The sequence below is a fragment of the Ursus maritimus genome, unplaced genomic scaffold (assembly GCF_017311325.1).
Source record: "Ursus maritimus isolate PB19 unplaced genomic scaffold, ASM1731132v1 scaffold_16, whole genome shotgun sequence".
In the NCBI taxonomy this organism is placed as follows: Eukaryota; Metazoa; Chordata; class Mammalia; order Carnivora; family Ursidae; genus Ursus; species Ursus maritimus.
In genome coordinates, this window is record NW_024424008.1 from 5,154,700 (window position 1) to 5,178,101 (window position 23,402).

Here is a 23,402-nt window from a genome sequence, read left to right on the forward strand (position 1 = left end):
CGAGGTCTTATCGCTGGTGTTCACCCACAACAGCCTCCAATGGAGGTTTGTAAAGGGAAAATTGATTCTTTTTCTTCCTTTATATTATAGCTGTATGGTCATTCCCTGAACCCCCCTTTTCTTTCATATCTGCAGAAGACATGTTTTGTGTTTGAACATGAGAACCATCATTTAGAAGATTAGTCAACTGAGTCACCCGTGCATTGTTCCTTATCTCTATTTTTGTCCAATTCCATTCTAGCTCAAAGTCAGCTCTGAAACCTTGCACTTTATACTTTTCTGAATTCCTCGGACTAATCTTGCCCAAGAAGGTATTATATCTATATTGGCTCTAGAGGTACTAGGAATTGGAATTGAGCAATGAGATAAAAAGTTTATATGTTTATGTTTACACCGGCCTAACGTAGCACTTTTTTTCTTTAATCTTCACACATTTATTTATTGAGCACATGTTCATTTCTGTGTTTGCCACAAAGAGATGGACATGGTCCCTGCCCTGGAGGAGCTCACACCTAAATTTCCAGTCGTATAGTCACATTCTCTGTGTCATTGGCTTGACAAAAAATAATAAACCTACAAATAAGTTGGGTGTACTAATCACACGCAGCTAAGCTTCTGAAGGGTCCTGGAGCCAAGCTCCTTGTGTGGATAAAGGAACTCTGGCTCCCCAGATGGTATCTAGCATCCTATGAGCTCTATTCTCTCTGAAGCATGAGACATAGGCCCCACTTCAGCTTTAGCTCTGCAAAACTTGCTGGTTCTCAGTTCCCAGTACTGTAGCTTATAAACCCCATTTTCCACCACACTTCTCCCTTTCAGTTTCAGGGAAAGGGAATTAACACTTCCGGGGTAACTTTTATGTATCAGGTCTTTTACATACATTGTGCTATGCTATAATTGTCACAATTTCATAATGTACAAGTCAATTCTGGAATTTAATATAGATACATACTAGTGCAAAGAGGACTGCCTTTGGAATCATGAAGATTGAGGTTTCAATTCTGGCTCAGCCACCAAGTCATTAATAGGTCGTTCATTCCTTTCTTCATTTATTCTCTAAAATATTTATTGAACTCTTAGCAGACATTTAAGCTTCCAGGTAGAACATAAGGATACAAAAGTGAATAAAACATAATCCTTAATTTTTTTTAAGGCTCTCACAATTGAGGGATGGGTAGGGAGAGGAAATTCCTTTTTTTTTTTTTAAGTTTATTTATTTTTTAAGTAATCTCTAGGTGTTGACTCAATGTGGGGCCTGAACTCAGGACCCCAAGATCAATAGTTCATGACACCAAGATCAAGAGTTGCATGTTCTTGCTACTGAGCCAGTCAGAAGCCTTAGGGAGAGGAAATTATTAAACAGATTGTATCAGTACACTAATAGAGCTAACAACAGGTTATATTATGGAAATTTTATGATCTTTTTCAATTTAAGTAGCTCATGTGAGCCTTGGATTCTTCTTTTTTAAATTAGGAATAATTATATTTAAATTAGATTTAAATTTAATAAATTTAAATTATCGCTTAAATTATATTTAAATTTGATATATTTAAATTATATTTAAATTATCACTTCCAGGCACAATGGTTGGCATATAAGAGATATTAATATTGCAAAGTCCACTATTCCAGGGAAAGACCTTCGTGCCCCCCTTTCTCCTTTCTGCAAACTGAAAACAATAAGTGATCTTTTAACAAGTTGCATTTGAAGACTTATGATTCATTTTAAGTAAATATGTTTACATAACTTTATTACAAGGGTAACAAATATAAAAGGAAATTACTCAAAATCTCACCATCCTAGAAAATCAATTGATTTCATTTGCCCGCTTTGTTTCCCAGTTTTTGTCCATTTTACAAAGCCATAGCCTCACATAACTGTTTTTGTGTTGTTACAATGTATATAATATTGTCATTTTTAATGGCTGTGAAATATTTGATTGAATTCTTTTAATTTGCTTAACAATCCCCATATGGACATTTCTCTTGAAAGGCAGAGTGATTGAGTGAAGAGAATGAGAACTTCCAAAACAGGAACAATCTAGGATTTGAAATCCTAGGTTAACTTCTTACCAAGTGAACTTGGGCTACTTATTTAACCTTTCTGAAACTGTTTCTTTAACTGTTTTAAAGAAGGTGGGATTCTAATAGGGATTATGTCTTATTCTGCATTTACAGGTGATTTATATAAAGTTCCTACCAAAATTTGGATACTCAATAAAAACCCTATTTTTAGTATTTGGTAATCATAAATATGTAATGTTATAATACCTTTCACACGTAAAGCTCACTTAATCTTTTGTGTCATTTCCTGAGGGTACAGTCTCATGAATGGGAATTCTTGGGGCAAAGATTATGAACATTTTTCTGGTATTTAGAAACACATCCCAAACTGCTTTTCAAAAGATTATCTTCAATTACAAAGCTGCTAGCAATGGATCGCATCACACATGGCATCAGATTCACCTCACGGTCACCATAGGTATATTACTATGGGAAATTTTTGCGTTTGATTGTTTTAAATTTTTTCTGCGCTGTTTGAACATTTTCCCTTTCTGAAAAGCAAGACTTGTCTGTAGGAGCGACAGTTCACGGCCACGTGGGCTGCGGAATGCTCTCGCGGACTACATCTCCCAAGGTGCCCCGCGCGCGCGCCGACAGGAAGTGGCTGGAGCATCTCCCGCCTCCACGCCGAGGAGAAGAGGTTCTATCCGGGGCCTTGGCGCTTCTCTTTCCTTTCGCGCCGGTTGCCGCTGCGGAGCGCGGCGGGTCCATGTGCGCAGTGAGCGGCGCTATTCCTGGCCCAGTAGCACCCGAGCCCCGGGTTTGACCGAGTCCGCGCTGCGATGGACCCCAACACCATTATCGAGGCCCTGCGGGGCACCATGGACCCAGCCCTGCGTGAGGCCGCGGAGCGCCAGCTCAATGAAGTAAGACGGTGGCAGGCCGAGCCCTCTGGGCCTGGCCAGAGGCGCGGACGGCGTCGCTGAGGGGCCCAGCTGGAGGGGTGGGGCGGGGACCTGACTGCGAGTGCCACGCTAGGGCGCCTCAGGCTGCTGCGGCGGTGGTGGCGGCCAAGGCAGCCTTCGCGTCGGATCCTGAGCTGGGCCTCTGGCTGCGGTCACGGCACGAGGAGCCGGCTGAGGCGAGGCGGGCGTGACGGGCTGGACACATGGCTGGCTCGGGCGGCCGGCCGCCCTCTGGCTCATTCCCAGCTCGTTCCTCGCGCCCAGGAGGGGGCGAGACTCGCTGGGAGGGTTTTCAGACGTTTCCGGGAGCAGTCTCGCTGGCGCCGGGTTCGGAGGGGCTCCTGGGAATGCAGCGCTGGCCTTTCGGGGGCCGCGCCTGTCAGCTTGTCACTTCACTGGGCTGATCGGCGATCGGCACAACTTTCTTCCTGCGCTGAGCGGCTGGAGGAAGCTTTCGGAGGCAAGCCCCCGCCTCTCCGGCAGGACGAGGGTAGTGTGGGCTCCCCAGTCAGTCTGATGCACTGTTCGACTCTGCTGATGCCTCAGTCGGGGAGGCCGGGCATGTGCTAGTAAGTGTCAGGTGAAGTGCGCCCTTCTAGGTAGAGCCGAACCACTCATTTTCTTGACTGACCTTGGGCAAGTCGCTTAACCTTTTGATGCTGAGTTTCTCCCATTCATAAAATTAGGCCGCAAGGTTGCTGTGACGATCGAGTGGGACAGTGTAGGGCAGGGTGCCTTGAAACGTGCCAAGCTCCTTATCAACTCGTGGAGGATTGGTTCCCTTTTTCCCCTTTATTTTCGGGAGACCACCGAAAATAAACAGCCTTAATATGTGGGTATATTATTGTACTATCTTCAGTTTCATTATTTGTTTCTAAATTTCTGCAACTTTTTATATTTTAGTGAGTATTTTAAAGGCTTAAAAGGACCCCTGTAATTTCCTATGCCAGTTAATAATTGTCTTTTGGTAACCCACTGAGTCTGCAAGCTTTAGTGAAGTTCAGTGTACATTTATTTTTAAACGGAGAAAGAAGTCCCTCTTTAAAGTAGAACTTCATTTTATGCTCCTCTTAGCTGGTAGGAAACTCATTTAAAAACATTATTTATATTGACTTTACAAAAAGCAGCCACAGGACTATTCCTAATTGGACATCTTCAATGTACAATGCTCTTTTTAGAGATCTCTGCCCTCAAGGAACTTAAATTTTAAGACGACTACCCACAGAGTTTAGACAAATCAAGTGTAAAATTATTTTAAAATAAAAAAGTTAAATCTTGTATATATAAGTGCGACCGTCATTAGATCATACCAAGAGTGATGTTCAAAAAAATTTTTTTAAAGATTTTATGATTAAGTAACCTCTGCACCCAACGTGGGGCTCCCGCCCACAATTCCAGGATCATGAGCCCCAGCTCCACCCACTGAACCAGCCAGACCCCAGCCCCCCAGCCCCCATGCTCAAATTTTTAGGCTCAAAGTCACCTTGGGAGGAGTTTAGATTTCTTTTGGGTATAAAATAATGCACTGAAACAAATTCCCATTTTGAACCATTATGAAACTGTGGAGGAAGTTATGGGTCACTTTTTATTTTGATTTGTTTTGTGATAGACACAGGTTAAGATGAACATTATTTTGTTTATGAAGTATTAATACATGTGTAAGTTTAGGCACCCTGAAAGTTTAGTTACACTGATTTCTACAATGATTTTATTATTCGGACTAAACATGCCTTGTGTAATTATTAATTTTAAAAAATATTGAAAAAAAGAGTTGGTTCCCTTACAGAAAAATTTGAAATTCATTCATTCCTCAAGCAGGTATTGAATGTCTAGTTATATACACTGACATCTTGTAATTGAGACCGGGAATAAATATTTCACAAGCTGATTTTTAGAAGATGAATAATCAAAATAGTATTCATAGCATTTTTTACTTAACTCTTAAGCTTCCGTTAGGGTTTTGGAATACTCTGGAATAGTGAACGCTGCTTTTCTGTTAAAGAAAATTGGTGGTCTATCCTGTATTTTTGTGATTGTTAGCTATTTACATTTTGCAAATTTCTTTCAATTATTCCATCTTAATTTTTTAGTAATTCTCCTAAGGTAACTTTTCTCAGCTCTAGTCTTCATTCCATTTTAATGAAGTGCTTCCATTTGAATACTTACTTGCTTTGACTTTTTTTGTGGCAGAACCTTGATTTAGGAAATAGATCCCAGATAAGTCTTGATGAAGAAGCTTGACTGTAGTAAGAATGAGGAAGTAACATTTTATTTCCGTCAGGCTCTTCTCACTTTGGATAAGACAGGATGAAGCAATCATTCCGTACTGTTTTTATTCAACTGAATTATATTTTGGTTCATTTAGTTAAAAGAAAAAGATGATTGACGTTTGAGTGAATCTCTTCAGCTAAGTGAAGTAATCACTAACTGTAAAAATTGTAAATGTTATCAAAGTATTATAGTGCAGATAGTTAAAAACAGAGTGCTCTTGCCTCACAGTGATTGCACTTAACTGTTCCATCTGCTTGGATCCGCTTTTACTCAGTGATCTCCCAGACTTGATCTCGCACTTCTGTCATCGTTCAGCTGTCTCCATATCACTGACGAGTTCCCCTGACTACAACACTCCAGACACTCTATATCTCCCTTCATTTAATTTTCTCTATAGCACTGGTTTATCATAAATATTTTATTTATTCTCACCAGTATAATTTTTGAGTTTCACAAGGTAAGGGATTTTTGTCTTTTGTTACTGCAACTCTTTGATTTGTCAGTATTAAGCTTTACTTAATTATAGCATATAATAATATAGCCTTTAGCTCTGTTATACCACCCCCAAATCAAGGATTTTTAGAGCATTTTTATATTTTTTATATTACATATAGATAAGGAAGTTCCATTAGACTGCTAGAGACCACAGTAAAGACTCTTTTTGGCAGATATTTTTGAGATAAATTTTAGTATTAGGGCGCCTGGGTGGCTCAGTCGGTTAAATGTCTGCTTTCAGCTCTGGTCAGGGTCCCAGGGTCCCAGGGTCCTGGGATCAAGCCTTGCATCGGGCTCCCTGCTCATCGGGGAGCTTGCTTCTCCCTCTCACTCTGCCTGCTGCTACCCGTGCTTCTGCCCCCCCTCAAGTAAATAAATAAAATCTTTTTTAAAAAAAAAAAAGATTAACTTTGGTATTCCCCACTGACTTACTCTGTAGCATGGCACAAATTTTGATCCTTTTTTTTCCTAATTGCTGTTACATTTTTTTGATCACATTGTATTTCCCAATTTGAAATATCTTCATATAACAATCTTTGCCTCAAAGACTGGAGAAGACCAATAAAAAGTACAAGCTCTCTTGGAAATATAATTGAAAACCTCCATGGTTATTTGATTTTTTCTTTTTTTATGTAACTATGAAGCCTTCTGTACTAGCTGGGGATGTTAGGAAAGTTATTTAACTTGTAAGCATCATTTTCCTTATGTACAAAATAAAAGTAGTAATAGTATATATGTCATAGTGTCATGTGGGTTGGGTGAAATGATGCATGTAAAAAATTCAGGAAGGTATTTGGCACCTCCTAAGTTCTCTTCAGGTTATTTGAATTACTGCATAAGTGCCAATTGATTAACCCGTCTACCATGTCGTACCTTTTATTCCCTGTCTCAGTCTAACTATAGTAGTTGTATATTTCAGTGGAAAATGATCAGCAGTAATGGAGAAGGAATACAAGTGCCTATTTGAACACTGAGATCATTAGTAGATAGATTATTGTAACGTGAAAATTGGCACAATTATAAGCACAGTGCCTGGCACACTATGGACTCTGAGTAAATGCTTGTTGTATGCAAAGAGAAGAACTTACGTAATCGAAATGTCTTTCAGTCTTTAAAGTTGATGTGTGTGCAGGAATCTCATTTGTCATTTAAATTATATACTTTGAGATCAGTTGACTTCTGTATATCTAGAAGTACAGTTTTAAAATTTTTGGTTTTTGGGGCGCCTGGGTGGTTCAGTTCGGTTAAGTGTCTGCCTTCGGCTTGGGTCATGATCCCCGGGTCCTGGAATTGAACCCCGTGTTGGGCTCCCTGCTCAGCAGGAGAGTTTGCTTCTCCCTTTCCCTCTGCTCCTGTCCCTGCTTGTGCCCTTTCTCTTGCTCACTCTCTTTCTCAAGTAAATAAAATCTTTTAAAAAAAATTTTTTTAAGGAAATCTAAAATATATGATATTTGGTATTCATTCATTCAACATTGTTTATTATGTTTCCAGAGACTGCTACTTCCTACTCTCACTCACTCAGAAATACTTGTTTCTTCATTTATAAGATAAAGTTAAGACATCTCTGAAGGTTTTTGGCAGATTATTGTAATAGACAATAGTCTCTGCATTCTTCCTGATTTCGCTGCCAGTGTTTCACTGCCAGTATTCTTCAGGGGAAACCTTTCTATACAAACCTTTGCTCATGCTCCCCCCCCCCTTAAGCTCTTACCACCTAAAACTAAAAGTTTTCCTATTCACAAATCTCATTAATCCCATCTTAAATGCCATTTTTTCCTACTCTGACCTTCTGTGATACTTTGTAAACTGAAAACTCACCTTTTTAACACCTAGTTTTATGTATTCTTCCTTAGATTTTAACTATTTTTATTTGAACTAGGTGATTGCTGTCTCTTCTCTAAAAGTTCATGGACTTTGAACTTTTCTCCAATGGGAATAAAATCTGTAGATGAAGGGTTTTTTTTTTTTTAATCTTGGAGTATTTGCTGAGAATGGACACTCAACAGCTAATTGTTTCTTGATTGTTTTCGGATATTTTCAAAACATTTGCCTGTCATGTGGCAAAATCTGTCTTTATACTGGGGATCTGATACTGTACACAAGACAGAGTCCTCTCACTTATGAAGCTTACGTTTGAACTAAAGTTTTCAAAATGTAATGTCAGGAGAGGCACCTGGGTGGCTCAGTCAGTTAAGCATCTGTCTTCGGCTCAGGTTATGAGCCCTGCATGGGGCTCCCTGCTCAGTGGGGAGTCTGCTTCTTCCTCTTCATGTCCTTTTGCTCCTCCACCCCCACTTGTGCACTCTCTCTCTCACTCTCAAATAAATAAATAAGCTATTTAAAAAAAAAATGTAATGTCGGGTGCCTGGGTGGTTCAGCTGGTTAAGTGTCTGACTTCAGCTCGGGTAGTGATCCCACAGTCCTGGGATCAAGCCCCACATGCTTTTCCCTCTCCCTCTGCCGCTCCCCCTGCTTGTGCTCTCTCTCTCTCTGTCTCAAATAAATAAAATCTTTAAATAAAAATAAATAAATAAAATGTAATGTCAGGGAAATTTTTTTGAAATGTTTATTCTGAATAACAGTTCCCAATCTGTTTTTTGTTTTTTTTTTTAATTTTAGAGAAAGAGACAGAGAGCAAGGGAGGGGCAGAGGGAGAGAGACTCTTAAATTGACTGGTGCTCAGCGCAGAGCCTGATCCGGGGTTCAATCTAATGACCCTGAGATCACCACCTGATCCAAAACCAAGAGTCGGCATTTCACCAACTGCACCACCCAGGCCCCCTTGGTTCATTTAATAGCAAATGTCTTTATGATAGGCACTGAGCTGAGTGGTTGATAAAAAGAAATTTATGATTTCCTGCCTTTCTGGAGTTTCAAAGTCAACACAGCCATCACAGATGCATGTGGTTGGGAGTTATAATAAAGCTATGTCTAAGTTTTGGGTACGGAGGCTATTAAATCTGACTTTGCTTAAGGCAGATGTGATCTCAGCATCAGTATTCCTTCCCCTCATATACTTGTAGCAAGAAAAATGCCCTAAGTAGAATTAGAAGGCTTATTACCTAGGAGCCTTTTTAAACCTTCAGTTCCTCAACTTAATGTGCTATAAAATGGTTATGTAGGTAGAAATGATGCTTTCTCAAATGCTTTATGTAGGGCACAAGGGAAAAGTAAGTGGACTTAGCTTTGCTAAGTTTCTTGATACTTGGTGTTTACCTTTTAAATTCATAAACTACCTAAATCACTTCTAGGATCTTCACAGATGATTACAATTACTGCTATAAGTGATATGTTTTATTTATAAGTGGTGAGTTTGATTTTGTTCTATTAAAGGACCTATGAAATGTTCAATTAATGAAAATGTTAGGTCTGAAAAAGTACAAAATGATGGCATGTTTATAGTACAATTTAGCATGTCTAGAAATTCGGTAAAATATTTATGAGAATATAATGTATATTTTTGGAAGACAGAATATTCTGTGGTCTGAGCAGGTAACGTTCCTTAATTAGGAATCTTTCTAAGTAGAGATTTTGTTTTGAATTTGGGAGAGGGAAAGTCCCTGGATACTTTGGCTGTTACACAGGAGTTTATTCAGTGACAAAGCATGTTAAAGATCTGAAAGGTAACACCAGATTAACATAAGAAAATTTCTTTTTCAGATATAGTAGATGTATATATTATTTTACTTATTGTTTGTTTCTATCAGTGGCATATTAATGATGAGTTTCATTTAAAGTGGGCTTTTTCTTTTGGTTACTAAAGTAATTTGTAATTAAGTTATTTTAAACTCCTTGATTGAAAAATATTTATGTATTACCGCTATTTAAAGAAAAGCTGGAAGACATGAAGAGCCGCTGTGAAACAATTAAAAAAAAAAAAAAAGTTCCACATACTAGATCTTGATGTGGTCACAATTTACCTATTAGTTTTTGTCTTTCATTGTTGTCGTTCATTCTCTTACTAATCTTTTTAATATAACCCATACTTCCGGACCGAAGCCTGGGAGGCTCAGTCGGTTAAGCATCTATCTGCCTTTGACTCAGGTCATGTTCCCAGGGTCCTGGGACCAAATCCCACATCAGGCTCCTTGCTCAGCAGGGACCCTGCTTCTCCCTCTGCCTGCCACTGCCCCTGCTTGTGCTCTCTCTGACAAATAAGTCAAAGCAAATCTTAAAAAATATATCCCATACTTCTTTTTCCTTAAAAAAAATCTTTTCTCCCCATCTCTGTGGGCTTAAATCCTTTAGGACCTAACTCAAAATTTTACCGGTTAGTCCAATTAGAATTAGTAATACTCCAAGCTATCTTACAGTGATCTTTTATCTCTGTAGTGTCTGACACGTTTTAAGTACCGGAAGGTGGAGTGGAGGTAAAGGAAAGGCAGATGTAGTTGTGGCTGTTGAAGAATTTTGATGAAATGGATTAAGGGTGAATGTTGAATTATCTAGGTTAATGACAAATAATGAGAAGGTAAGAAGTTGTCTAGAAAGGTAGTTTTGTGTTGTGGTTAGCAGCCTTTAAACTTGAGTATTAGCAATTTTAGCTCTACTTAATGGTGTATAATGACCCATTTGTTGCTTCATTTCTCCTGGTTTTCTGATTGCTGGAAACCAGGAACTGGAAGAAGGGCCTGTAATTAGTGTCAACATCTAGAGTGTACATTTATACTCTTAACTCATACTCTAAAATATTTATTATAGCATCTTGAGGTCTATGTCAGTGTTTGCCAAACTGTTGGGAATAATACCATAATTACTCAGATTTTTAGGAGTTTTTGTGATAAAGATGATGCTAAAGATATTTTTACTTACATTTATCTTTTAAATTACTCCAAAACGTGAAGGTCTTTTCAACGTGATAATAAATTTAATAGTTAATATGTGATAGAAATTCTTTTAAATATGTTATAGTTTGCTATACCCAAGAATGCCGTAAAGTTATTAGAGATAACCTAGTGCTTAAAAGGATAAGTTTTCCTGTTTGAACAGCTAATGTGTATCTTTATTTGATCTGTTTTATAATTGTACCGATTCATGGTCTTTTTTTCTTCATTTTAAAACTTTATTTGCATGCCATAAAATATACCTGTTTTAAGTGAAACTCAGTGATTTTTAGTAGATCTAGCAAATTGTACCACAATTTAGTTTTTTATTTTTTAAGGTTTTATTTATTTATTTGTCGGAGAGAGAGAGAGAGTACATGCAGGGGGAGCAGCAGGCAGAGGGAGAAGCAGGCTCCCTGCTGAGCAAGGAGTTGGGTGCAGGACTTGATCCCAGAACCCTGGGATCATGACCTGAGTCAAAGCCAGACTCTTAACCCAACCCACTGAGCCACCCAGGCATCCCCACAATCTAGTTTTGTAATATTTATTTTCATTATCCCAGTAAGATCCCTCCTTCTAGTTTATTTTGTAATTTTTATTTATTAGAGAGAGTGAGAGCATGAGTCAGGGTGCAGAGGGAGAGGGAGAAGCAGGCTCCCCACTGAGCAGGGAGCCCAATGCGGGACTTGATCCCAGGACACCGGGATCATGACCTGAGCTGAAGGCAGACACTTAACTGGTTGAGCCACCCACGTGCACTAATCCCTCTTTACAGTTTAATCTCATATCCCAGGCCTAGGTGATTGCTAATCTACTTTTCCTCAGAATTTTCTTGAGAATCTCATGTCTGATATTTAGTATTACTTTATGTCCATTTGTTACTTTCTTTGGGAGAATAGAAGGCATTAGGGATTTCAGCTGGATGGAAATTTGTATGGGGCAAGTAGATAGATACCCCAGGTTGAATTTACTTGTGTGATTTCTTTTTTCTTTTCTTTTTTTTTAAGATTTTATTTATTTATTTGACAGAGAGACAGCCAGTGAGAGAGGGAACACAGCAGGGGGAGTGTGAGAGGAAGAAGCAGGCTCCTAGCGGAGGAGGAGCCTCATGTGGGGCTCCATCCCAGAATGCTGGGATCATGCCCTGAGCCAAAGGCAGACGCTTAACGACTGCGCCACCCAGGCGCCCCTGCTTGTATGATTTCTTATGTCAGAAACATCCTTTCTTTCTTACCCCTTGATCTAGCTCAGCTGTCTGAAAGTAACATTTTTTCCTCAGTTGCACTTTTTAAATTTGTACTTGCGTATTTTTGAAGGCAAAGTGATTTAGAAGAGTAGCAAAATAAGTACTTATTTTCATAGTTCAGGGTTTTTTTTATAACTTTATTGAAATCAACCACTTAAAGTATCCAGTTTAGTGTTTGTTTGTTTGTTTGTTTAAGATTTTATTGGGCATCTGGGTGACTCAGTCGATTAAACATCTGCCTTTGGCTCAGGTCATGATCCCAGGGTCCTGGGATGAGTCCTGTGTCTGGGTCCTTGCTCAGCAGGGAGCCTGCTTCTCCCTCTCCCTCTGCCTGCCACTCGCTGCTTGTGTGCTCTCTCTCTCTGGCTCGCTGTCAAATAAATAAAAATAATACAAAAAAAGATTGTATTTATTTGAGAGAGAGCATGAGAGCCTGGGTGCACAAGCTGGGGGCAGGGGCAGAGGGAGAAGCAGAGTCCCTGCTGAGGAGGGAGCCTGATGTGGTTCTCCATCCTGGGACCCTGGGATCATGACCTTGAGCCAAAGGCAGATGTTTAACTCACTGGTGCTCCCTCCAATTCAGTGGTTTTTAGTATATTCAGTTATGCGGCTATCACCACAAACTTTAGAACATTTTCATCACCCCAAAAAGAAACCCCATACCTGTTAGCAGTCCCCCTCTCTGCCCTCTGCACATCCCCAGTCCTTGAGTACTGGCTTCTTTCACATAGTGTATTTTTAAGGTTCACACATGTTGTAGCATCTATCAGTACTTCATTCTTTTTATTACAAAATAATATTTCATCGTGTGTATGGATATGCCACATTTTGCTTATCCAGTCGTCGGTTGGTGCACTTGGTGGGTTGTTTCCACTTTTGGGCTATTATGAATAATGCTGCTGTTAATGTTCAGGTAAAAGTAGTCTTGTTGATTTTTTTTTTTAATTGAGGGATAATTTACATATGATATGAAGCTCAAATATATGTACAGCTCAGTCCATTTTTACCTAGGTACCATTATCCAGATAAAAAATTTTTTTAAGATTTTTATTTATTAGAGAGAGATTGAGAGAACGAGTGGGAGGAAGGGCAGAGGGAGAAGCAGACCCCCCCCCCCCCGGAGCAGGGAGCCCAAGGCAGCACTCGATCCCAGGACCCCAGGACCATGACCCGAGCCAAAGGCATACGCTTAACTGACTGAGCCACCCAGGTGCCCCAGATGAAAATTTATATAACATCTCTATTGGCTTAGAACTTTCCCATGAGACTCTTCCCAATTAATACCTTTCCTCCTTCAGGTTACTGTTATTCTGACTTCTGTTAACTATAGATGAGATAGATTTGCCTGTCTTTGAACTTCATATATATAGGATCACATGGTATGTAGCCAAGTAGTCTAGCTTCTTAACATGTTTTTGAAATCCATATTATTGCTTGATTCCATAGTTAGGCTTTATTTTTTTTAAGTTATTGTATAGTATTTCACTGTGTGAATTGTACCACAGTTTATTTATACATTCACTTGTCAGTGGACAGGTATTACTGTGGACACAAGCACTTTTCTTACATATATAAAGCTGAAATTGCTAGGTTGTAAGGTAGGTGCATATTTGAAAATGCCAGTTTTCCAATATGGTTGTTCAGTTTTATGCATCTTCCAGCACTGTGTATGAGTTCCATAGTTTTCACATCCTCACTAGCACTTTGATGTATTGCGTACATTGTTTTCGGGTAGGACTATCTGCTTGTACTGATTGTTTTGTAATTTGCCTGCATGTATTTGCTAATTTTTGTTTTGGGGTGATTTTAACTCTTCCTCAGATGTTGCAGATAGTTTCCTTTTTTTTTTTTTTTTAACACTTTATACTGATGGGGTGTGGAGCATTTACAATTTTTACTTTATCTACTTGAGACAAAAACTATTTTATGGCTTTCAGTCTTTGGTGTCATGCTTAGGTTTTTTTCCAACAAGATGATAAAAATATTTACCGTGGTTTCCTTCAAGTACTATTGGGATTTTATTTATTTATTTTTTAAAAAATTTGATTTATTTATTGGAGAAGGGGAGAGAGCATGGGGCGGGGAGGGAGAACCAGACTCCCACTGAGCAGGGAGCCTGACATAGGGCTGGATCCCAGGATCCTGAGATCCTGACTTGAGCCAGAGGCAGATGCTTAACTGACTGAGCCACCCAGGTGCCCCTGGGGTTTTATTTTTTATTTTAAACCTTAAGTTAGAAATTGAAAAAGGTCCTTTGTTAATGTAATATTCATGGAGTACCTTTGTGCTTGTAGGAAGATATAGTTAGTGGCACATGCTCATTTTTAACTCATTTGTGGCTATATATGTGGCTAGCCAACAAAAACGGTGGTTGTGGTGGTTTTTGTTTTTGTTTTTTTTAAAGATTTTATTTATTTATTTGACAGAGAGACAGCCAGCGAGAGAGGGAACACAGCAGGGGGGAGTGGGAGAGGAAGAAGCAGGCTCCCAGCGGAGGAGCTCGATGTGGAGCTCGATGTGGGACTCGATCCCCGAACGCCGGGATCACGCCCTGAGCTGAAGGCAGACGCTTAACGACTGCGCCACCCGGGCGCCCCTGGTTTTTGTTATTTTAACATGACCCCTAAACATAATCCAACAACTTCATTTGTGGTTCCAATCATAGAAAGCAGTTCTTTTCAACTCAGAAGGAAAAACTGTGGTACTGGGACCTTGAGAGAACACTGTATATACAAAAAACACAAATGTTGTATTTTATAGGAGATTTAAAGAACTAAAGAACCATTTGGCAATATTCAGTTTATGTCCTACGTACTTTAGAACATACTCTGAGAAAGATGAGATTCTACTGTGTATGGAGATAAAAACAACATAACATTTGTTTTTTTTTTAAAGATTTTATTTATTCATTCGACAGAGAGAGACACAGCCAGTGAGAGAGGGAACACAAGCAGGGGGAGTGGGAGAGGAAGAAGCAGGCTCCCAGTGGAGGAGCCTGACGTGGGGCTCGATCCCAGAACGGCGGGACCACGCCCTGAGCCGAAGGCAGACGCTTAACCGCTGTGCCACCCAGGCGCCCCAACATAACATTTGTTATATCTGGACATTTACTATAATATTTTATATATTTCACTCCTATATTTTTTAAGATTTTATTTATTTATTTGAGAGAGAGAGCCAGTGAGAGCTAGAGAGCACAAGCTGGGGGGAGGGGCAGAAGGAGAGGGAGAAACAGACTCCCCACTGAGCAGGGAGCCCAACATTGGGCTCCATCCCAGGACCTTGGGATCATGACCCGAGCCACAGCAGATGCTCAACCGACTGAGCCATCCAGGTGCCTCTTTCACTTACTCCTTATAGCCATCCTATGAAGCAGATTTTGTTAAACTAATTTTGTAATTAAATGTTAGGTTTACTGAAGCAACTTGCTCAAGAGTTAAAAATGTCGAAAGTAACATCACTTGTATTTATCACTTGTCTGATTTTTGCTGTCCATTCCAGGGATTCATAATTTGATGCAGGAGATAAGATATATACTATAATATAAATGGCCTAAAAAGTGCCATACTAGTAGTGTGGATAGTAGTGTCCTTTGTGGGCTCATCTGTCTCTCCCTTTAATACAAATACTCTTTTATACTACACTACTCCTAGGTGATCACTGCTGCTTCCAAGGCATTTTTTTGTTGACTCATTTCAGTTCTTCATTTAATAAATTTGTTGAATACCTTAAATGCCTAGCATCACGAGGAACTGGGTATACAAATAGTATAGTTCCTATCAGTGAAGCTTAAAATCTAATTAACAGAAGAGGCAGACATAAACCAGTCTATAAATATAATAATTACAAATATGTAATAAATGTTATGGGGAAAAAAACCCTGGAGATTATGAGCGTAATAGGGAGCTCTCCTTTAGCTTGAATGATCAGTCAGGAAAGCCTTCTCTAAATGTTTAAGTGGAGACTCAAAGAATGTGAAGCTGTGAATCAGTTAACTCTGGTGGAGCACTGGAGAGAAGAGTGTTATAGGTAGACAGTCACAGCATGGACTGTGGAGTAATCATGTTTGTTGTTGAAAGAACTTAAAGGTGGCTGGTAAGGTGGGACAGTAGGAAGCAAGAAAGTTTCTTTAAATGAGACTGATGAAATAGGCACGGGCAAACTAATACAGGCCCTTCCTTATATAGCCTTTGGGAAGTAGTGTAGAAAGCTATCGGGACGCGTGGGTGGCTCAGTCAGTTAAGCATCTGCCTTCAGCTCAGGTTATGATCCCAGGATCCTGGGATCAAGTCCCACATAGGGCTCCTTGCTCAGCGGGGAGCCTGCTTCTTCCTCTGTCTGCAGCTCCCCCTGCTTTGTGTGCTCTCACTCTCTCTCTCTCTGACAAACAAATAAAATTTTTTTTTTTAAAGCTTTTAAAAGTTGTTTTTTTTTTTTTTAAGGGGATTGGTTTACAATTTTGAAGACCTTTGGCTGCTAAATGGAGAATGGTGGGGGTAGGGAATACTTACATTAAGAAAGATAATAGTCATTTGGGCTAGATTGATGTTAGTGGGAATGGAGAAAGTGGGTATATTATATAAGTATTTTGGTTATAGAATTGACAGGTCTTGACACATTGAATTGGGGTAAAAAAGAGGGAAGTATTAAAGATGTCATTCAGGTATTAAACGTAAGTGAGGATAGTGATGAAAAAGGTGGGGAGAAGTGGTATAAGAAAGTAGAAACCTAAGTTTTAGGGGAGAAGATACTTTGAACATAATAAATTTGAGAAGCCTGTGAAGGTAGGGATGTTAAAATAGGTCTCCTAAGAGTGACGTGGACTGGAAGTAATGTATCTGGCAAATAGTATTTAAAGATCCCGGTTGGATGAAATCAGCTGGGGAGTGTAAAAGATGACCTCTGACTGAGCAGTTATAATTTAAATAGGCTAAGAAACCAGCAAAGGAATCTGAGAAGGAAAAGTGGTCTGTGAATTGTGCAGTTGGAAGGATGTTTCAAGAAAGTGATAGTGGTTAATTGTGTTTAGAATACCAGAAAAGGCAAATACCTGCCTTCGATCCACTTAACTACTCCCATTCAGGTCTTAAATTTAAGTGTTATTTCTAGGTTAGAAGATTCTCCTTTTGATTCTCCCATGGTGTGTCTACCTCTTCTACTGTACTTTATTGTAATTACTTGTTTGATTATCTTCACTATCCTTTACATTAAACTCTTAAGTTTCCATGAGGTCATGGAACCTTATTGTTTGGTTTCAACATTAAACTCTTAAGTTTCCATGAGGTCATGGAACCTTATTGTTTGGTTTCAACCTTCTTTTTTTTTTTTTTTTTAAGATTTTATTTATTCATTTGACAGAGATAGAGACAGCCAGCAAGAGAGGGAACACAAGCAGGGGGAGTGGGAGAGGAAGAAGCAGGCTCATAGCAGAGGAGCCTGATGTGGGGCTCGATCCCATAACGCCGGGATCACGCCCTGAGCCCAAGGCAGACGCTCAACCGCTGTGCCACCCAGGCGCCCCTGGTTTCAACCTTCTATTCTCAGCTCCTGGCATGGTGTCATGTACCAGGAACATTTAAATAATTTTTGGGGTAACAGAATTCCAGGTTCTGATGTAGAAGAAATTTTTTATATACGAAAGGAAATTTTTCTGTTTCTAAGAACGTACGGAATATTTGGTGTGAGAGGAAGTCTGTAAAGAAGAAACTAAAATAGGGGCCTGCTTCTTCCTCTCCCACTCCCCCTGCTTGTGTTCCCTCTCTCGCTGGCTGTCTCTGTCCTGTCGAATAAATAAATAAAATCTTAAAAAAAAAAAAAAAGAAGAAACTAAAATAAACTATTGTCCATGTGAACTTGTGCAGAAAAAATACTTAAACTTGGGCTGAAAGGACGAGATGACATAGATGGTAGTGGTATTGGGGGAGAGGAAATGCAACTGTGAAAGCATTCAAGAAGGGACACAGTTGTTTTTTTAAAAAAACCAGAAGCAAATATGACAAATTTAGAAATCATTAAGTAACTTTTTTATACTGTTAATGAAAGTGTCTGGGGTCTGTAGTATAAACTGGAAAGTAGAAAATGTGTGAAGAATAGCTCCTTTATAATCCCACCGCCCAAGAGATAACTATATTAACATTTTGGGTATATTTCATTATTTTCTGTATATGCTGCATGGGAATTTCATATAAATGTATTATCATATAGTTTGTATCCTACTTTTATTGTATGTTCAAAGCTATTGATTTTGAATTTTCTATTTAAATGTAACATACATACAGAATAGTCATTGTAAGGGTACAGTTGATTGATTTTCACAAACTGAACACCCTTTGGTAAAATAGCCATATTCAGAAATAAAACATTATTAGCACCTTGGAAACCACTTCCCAGGCTATTAATTTTTACTGATTTAGTTTGTTAGGTCACTTGGTAGAACATCTCTATGGAGAAATTATTACTAAATTGGGGCTAAATGTGTATTAAAGAGGATATTGTTCTTGAGCTGTTGGTGTAGGTTAAGAATGCTAGTTGGGATAAATGGGAAGTGGAGCAGTATGAAGGCAAATGCAAACATGCAAAGTATTTTAGAAGTTAGGTTATTAATTTTTTTTTTTTTTAATTTCATTGTTGGTGAGTGATGGGAAATAAGGCTGGGACCAACTTGAGGGTGGATAGCCTTTTGTGCCAAACAGTGGAACAGAGTACTGAGAATATTTATTTGCAGAAATTTAAAACCTATTTTTTTTGTTTGTAGGCACACAAGTCTCTGAATTTTGTTTCAACACTGCTTCAGATTACTATGTCGGAACAACTGGATTTACCTGTGAGACAGGCAGGCAAGTTACTGAATTCTTTTCTTGGGTTTATGTAAATCAGTTATTTAAAAGGTTCATAGTTGAATAGCAAAGGTATGTTGGGGTGGCCCTTCAGTGATTTTCTTCCCTGAAAATCCATTTGCCCTCATGTGTTTACTACAGATAGCTAGTGCTTTGTTATTGGTGGCAGAGTTAAAGGAATGTGGTATTTCGTTGAAAAGAGAAATTGATAGGGATTATTAAAAAATTCTGTGTGTTCTCTGTTTCCCTGCCCAGTGGATGATTCTAAGATACAAACCCCTGTGCAGTTGCTCCTTACAGCTTGTGCATTCACTGTTTTTAACCATTTAAAAAGTACTACAGTAGTCTCCCCCATCCATGACTGATAGATTTTAAGACCCTCAGTGGATGCCTGAAACTGTGCATAGTACCATGCTATATATACTATGTTTTTTCGTATACATACATACTTAAGATGAAATTTAATTTGTAAATTAGGCAAGTAAGAGTTTAACCACAGTAATTAATAATAAATTAGAACAAGTATAACTATACTGTAATAAGAGGTATGTGAACATGGTCTCTCTTAAAATATTTTACTGTACTCACCCTTGCGATGATATGAAGATCAAATGCCTGTGTAATGAGATGAGGGTGAGGTAAATGATGTAGGCATTTTGACATGGTGCTAGGCTACTGTTGACCTCTGATCATAGGTCAGAAAAGATCATCTGCTTCCTGACTGTGGGTGACCACGGGTAACTGAAACCACGAAAAGTGAAACAGTGCATGAGTGGGGAACTACTGTATTTCTTAGTTCCAGTTTCAACAAGATATTGAGCAATTCTCTCACTACCAAATGGTCTGTGAAAATGTGGTGGGTTACTTCTGATATTATCTGTTGGTCTGCAAAATAATGGAATTCATATCCTTAGTGTCCTGTTACTTAATTTATTTGCAGGTGTATTAATTTTGTTATAGGAAATATAAAGTAGTAATAATTTCACCATTCTAGAAAAACCAGTTATGTTCTGGTATTATTTCTTGCTGTTCTTTTTCCCTACATCAATTTTGTTAAAAAATTTTTTTTTCATTTAATGTGTAGTAAGTTCATCCCTTTTCTTTACATAGTGTTAGTATTAAAATTTCAGTGATTAAATACCATATATGGCATATATGAAGTGAACCATTTCCCAATTGTTAGCATTTAATCTTAGATTTGTTTCATTAACAGTTGTATTCACAGTACCTAAAATATTGCCTGACACACCAAATGTACTCTGTAAATAAATGAATGCATGTAAGTTTATTATTTTTTAAGATACTGGTATATAAATAAGTAGCACAATATTGGAATATTTTTTGGGCCTATAAAATATAGTAATTTCACTGGACACTGGTCAGCAGTAAATCTTTTTTTTTTTCTTTTCTAATTAAGTAGAAAAAAGTTGCTTTTATTATTTTAACTGTCATATCTCTTTTACTAATGAAGTTGGCATTTTCCCATTTGGTAATTTTGTAGATAAGAATCTTCGCCTCAAAGAGACAAATACCACATGATTTCACTCATATGTGGAATTTAAAAAACAAGACAGATGAACATTGAGGAAGGGAAGGAAAAATAAGATGAAAATTGAGAGGGAGGCAAACCATAAGAGGCACTGAACTCTAAGAACAAACTGAGGGTTGCTGGAGGGAGGTGCATGAGGGGAAGGGATAATTGGGTGATGGGCATTAAGGAGGGCTCTTGATGTAATGAGCACTGGGTGTTATTTACAACTGATGAGTCACTAGATTCTACCTCTGAAACTAATAAAAGAATCTTTGCCTTTAAATCTCCAATTTTTACTAAGATGTTGAAAGTGGCATTTAGGAGGGACCTTAACATTTTGAGGCTTGATTATGTGCATTAGCAAAATTAAATTGTACTAGAAAGTTGTATGGTTAGTATGTGCAAAACCAGAAGCAGCCAAACTGTGGAATTAGTCAAAAATTTTAAAATCCAACCATTACTAAAAATTATATTATTTTAATAATTGAATGATGCTCTTTAGTGTATGGCATATGGTGATTTCATCTGCTAGACTTGAGAGAGGCATTCGGTCTTTGTAGCAGAGTCCAAGCATCCTGGATGGAATAGAATATGAATCACAATATTCTTACAGTGCAGTTCTCACTTGTTAATGTGTTTTGTAGACCAAACAACTGAAAATACTGAATCATAATTATACAAATAAAAATATATACCCATTCTTTTATGCATTACTATAGAAGGAAATACTCAAGAGTCTCAATGCAGAGGACTTAGGACTGTATCAAGGCTTAATTTTAATCTTTTCTGTTTTGGAGCTAAAGAATCAAAATTCTGGAAATAGTACTAATTTAAAATATGTTACATACACTGAGTCAGTGTTCTTTACTGTAGAGGTAGTTTTTCTTAAAACTTTTGTTGAAGGGTATTTTAACGTGTAGTCAATCTTTTTTGAAATACTGTAAGGTGGAGTATTATTTTAATTCCTGAGATAGAGCAAAGTAGAATATAAAAATCATAGATATATCAGTTATCCTTATTCATATAGGTGTAATATTCCAGGTAAGAGTTAATTACTAATCAGAGAAGGGCTGGTGTTTTGTAGAATTTAGTAATTGATTAATTTTGAATAATTTCCATTTCCTGTACATCATATACATTTGTGGTTGAGGGTTCTCCTTCTCATTTGGGGGTAGAGGACTGGATAAAAAACATTGTTAGCAATCTAGTTCATACTGTGTTAACTAGCAGTGTTCAAGATAGCAGTGTGATAGCTAACAGAAAATAGTAATCTGTAATTTTTGAACACACCACAATCTCCCATAAAATAACATGAATTTGAAGGAGTGTGATTGTGTTATATTAGTGACATGCTTAAATTTATAGACTAAAAATTTTTATGCTGTAATTTTTCTATGATAAAAATAACAGCTTTTGTGCACAAGTCTTAGTCAGTTTGGGTTCCTATAACAGAATATCATAGACTGAATGGTAGAAATCTATTCCTCACAGTTCTGGAGGTTGAAAAGTCCAAAATCAAGAAGCAAGCAGAGTTGGTGTCTGATGGGGACCCACTTTCTGGTTCTTAGAACCCAACATGTTGGGAGGGGAGGAACCTTTTCAGGGTCTCTTCTGTGAAGACATTAATCACCTATGAAAGACCTCACCCCTGATGCCATCAACCTGGGGGTTTGGATTTCAATATGAATTTGAGGGGGCCACAAATATTCATTCTACAGTAGTGTTATTAATTGTGGGAGCAGTATCGGTATGTGTATGTGGTTTTGTCTTTAGAGACTTCATTTGGAAAATTGATATGAAAAAATTAATCCAAATAGTTTTCCTATAGAAAGCAAGATAAAAAGTATAAATGTGATATAAAAAGCCTTAATAGTTTTGTTTGTATAGTGTGTTTATTTGTACAGTTTCTTAGGCTGTGTGTTTAATAATAACTTCAGGGGTGATTACTGTAGCTAAGAATTAAACTTGTGTTTTGATTATCAACTTCGAAAATAATAGAATGTGCAGTATTTTAAATGTAGGTGTGAACAAACTTACAAGGGGTATTCACAGTGCTTTCACAGTAAATGCTCTTTTGTCAAATTGATCTACATTTTAGGTGTTATCTATTTGAAAAATATGATAACACAGTATTGGCCTGATCGGGAAACAGCACCGGGAGATATATCCCCTTATACTATTCCAGAAGAAGATCGACATTGTATTCGAGAAAATATTGTAGAAGCTATTATCCACTCTCCTGAGCTCATCAGGTATATGTATATTTTAAAACTTACCCATCGTTTCAGGTACATAGTTTGTGGAGTTTGGGAGGGGACAGCGCAGTGGGTCTTTTCAGAACATAAAAACCTGTCGTTTTTATAGCAGTAAATTTAATACATGCTGTTACTGGCAAATTCCTTTTATTTTCTTACTGCAGTTTTTACATTTATAAAAACTAAAAACTTCTAAACTTCATGTAAAATTTGTGAAACCGTATGATCAGGTGAAAGGGGGTAAAGAAAACTGTAGAATGCTGTTGTATACTTTGTATTATATGGTCTTGATATTTAAAAGTTCTTATTTTTATATGATTTTGTAGAATTTTTTTTAAAAGATTGTATTTATTTTAGATAGAGAGCAGAGGGGGAGGGAGGGACAAGCAGACTCTGCTGAACGTGAGCCTGATGGAGGGCTCAGTCTCAAAACTCCGAGATTATGACCTGACCCAAAATCAAGAGTCAGATGCATAACTGACTGAGCCACCCTAGCGCCCCTGATTTTGCAGAATTTTTAATGAAAATAGCTGTGTTCTAAATAAAACTCATCAGTTAATGATGGGGATGAAAAAATAAGGAAAAATAAAATCACCTACGTTTATAATATTTGTTGGGTTTCTTTTAAATCAGTAGGGACAGGTAGTTTTTTCTCAGTGACTTATTTATTTTTGTCTAAGCAGCATTTTCTTTGTATGAGCAGAATTTTATCTAGGTAACAGTTCTTCCTTCTTATTATTTTTGACTTTCAGGGTACAGCTTACTACATGCATTCACCATATCATCAAACATGATTATCCAAGCCGCTGGACCGCCATTGTGGACAAAATTGGCTTCTATCTTCAGTCTGATAACAGTGCTTGTTGGCTAGGAATTCTTCTTTGCCTTTATCAGCTTGTGAAAAATTATGAGTAAGTGTCTCTCAATTCCTACAGAGATTTGAGAAGTAGGAAAAGTTTGGAAATTTAGGTATTTT

At 38.1% G+C, this 23,402-nt stretch overlaps 1 protein-coding gene across 1 annotated transcript in view; it reads left to right on the plus strand.

Moving 5' to 3' along the window:
• Positions 1-2,730: 2,730 nt before the first annotated feature.
• IPO7 (importin 7) overlaps positions 2,731-23,402 on the plus strand; it is a 51,231-nt gene continuing 30,559 nt past the window's right edge. Inside the window, exons 1-4 of the mRNA XM_008683794.2 lie at positions 2,731-2,930; positions 18,559-18,640; positions 22,270-22,423; positions 23,179-23,337. Coding sequence (XP_008682016.2) covers positions 2,847-2,930; positions 18,559-18,640; positions 22,270-22,423; positions 23,179-23,337 — 479 coding nt within the window. The 5' untranslated portion in view covers positions 2,731-2,846. The remainder of the gene's footprint in view (positions 2,931-18,558; positions 18,641-22,269; positions 22,424-23,178; positions 23,338-23,402) is intronic.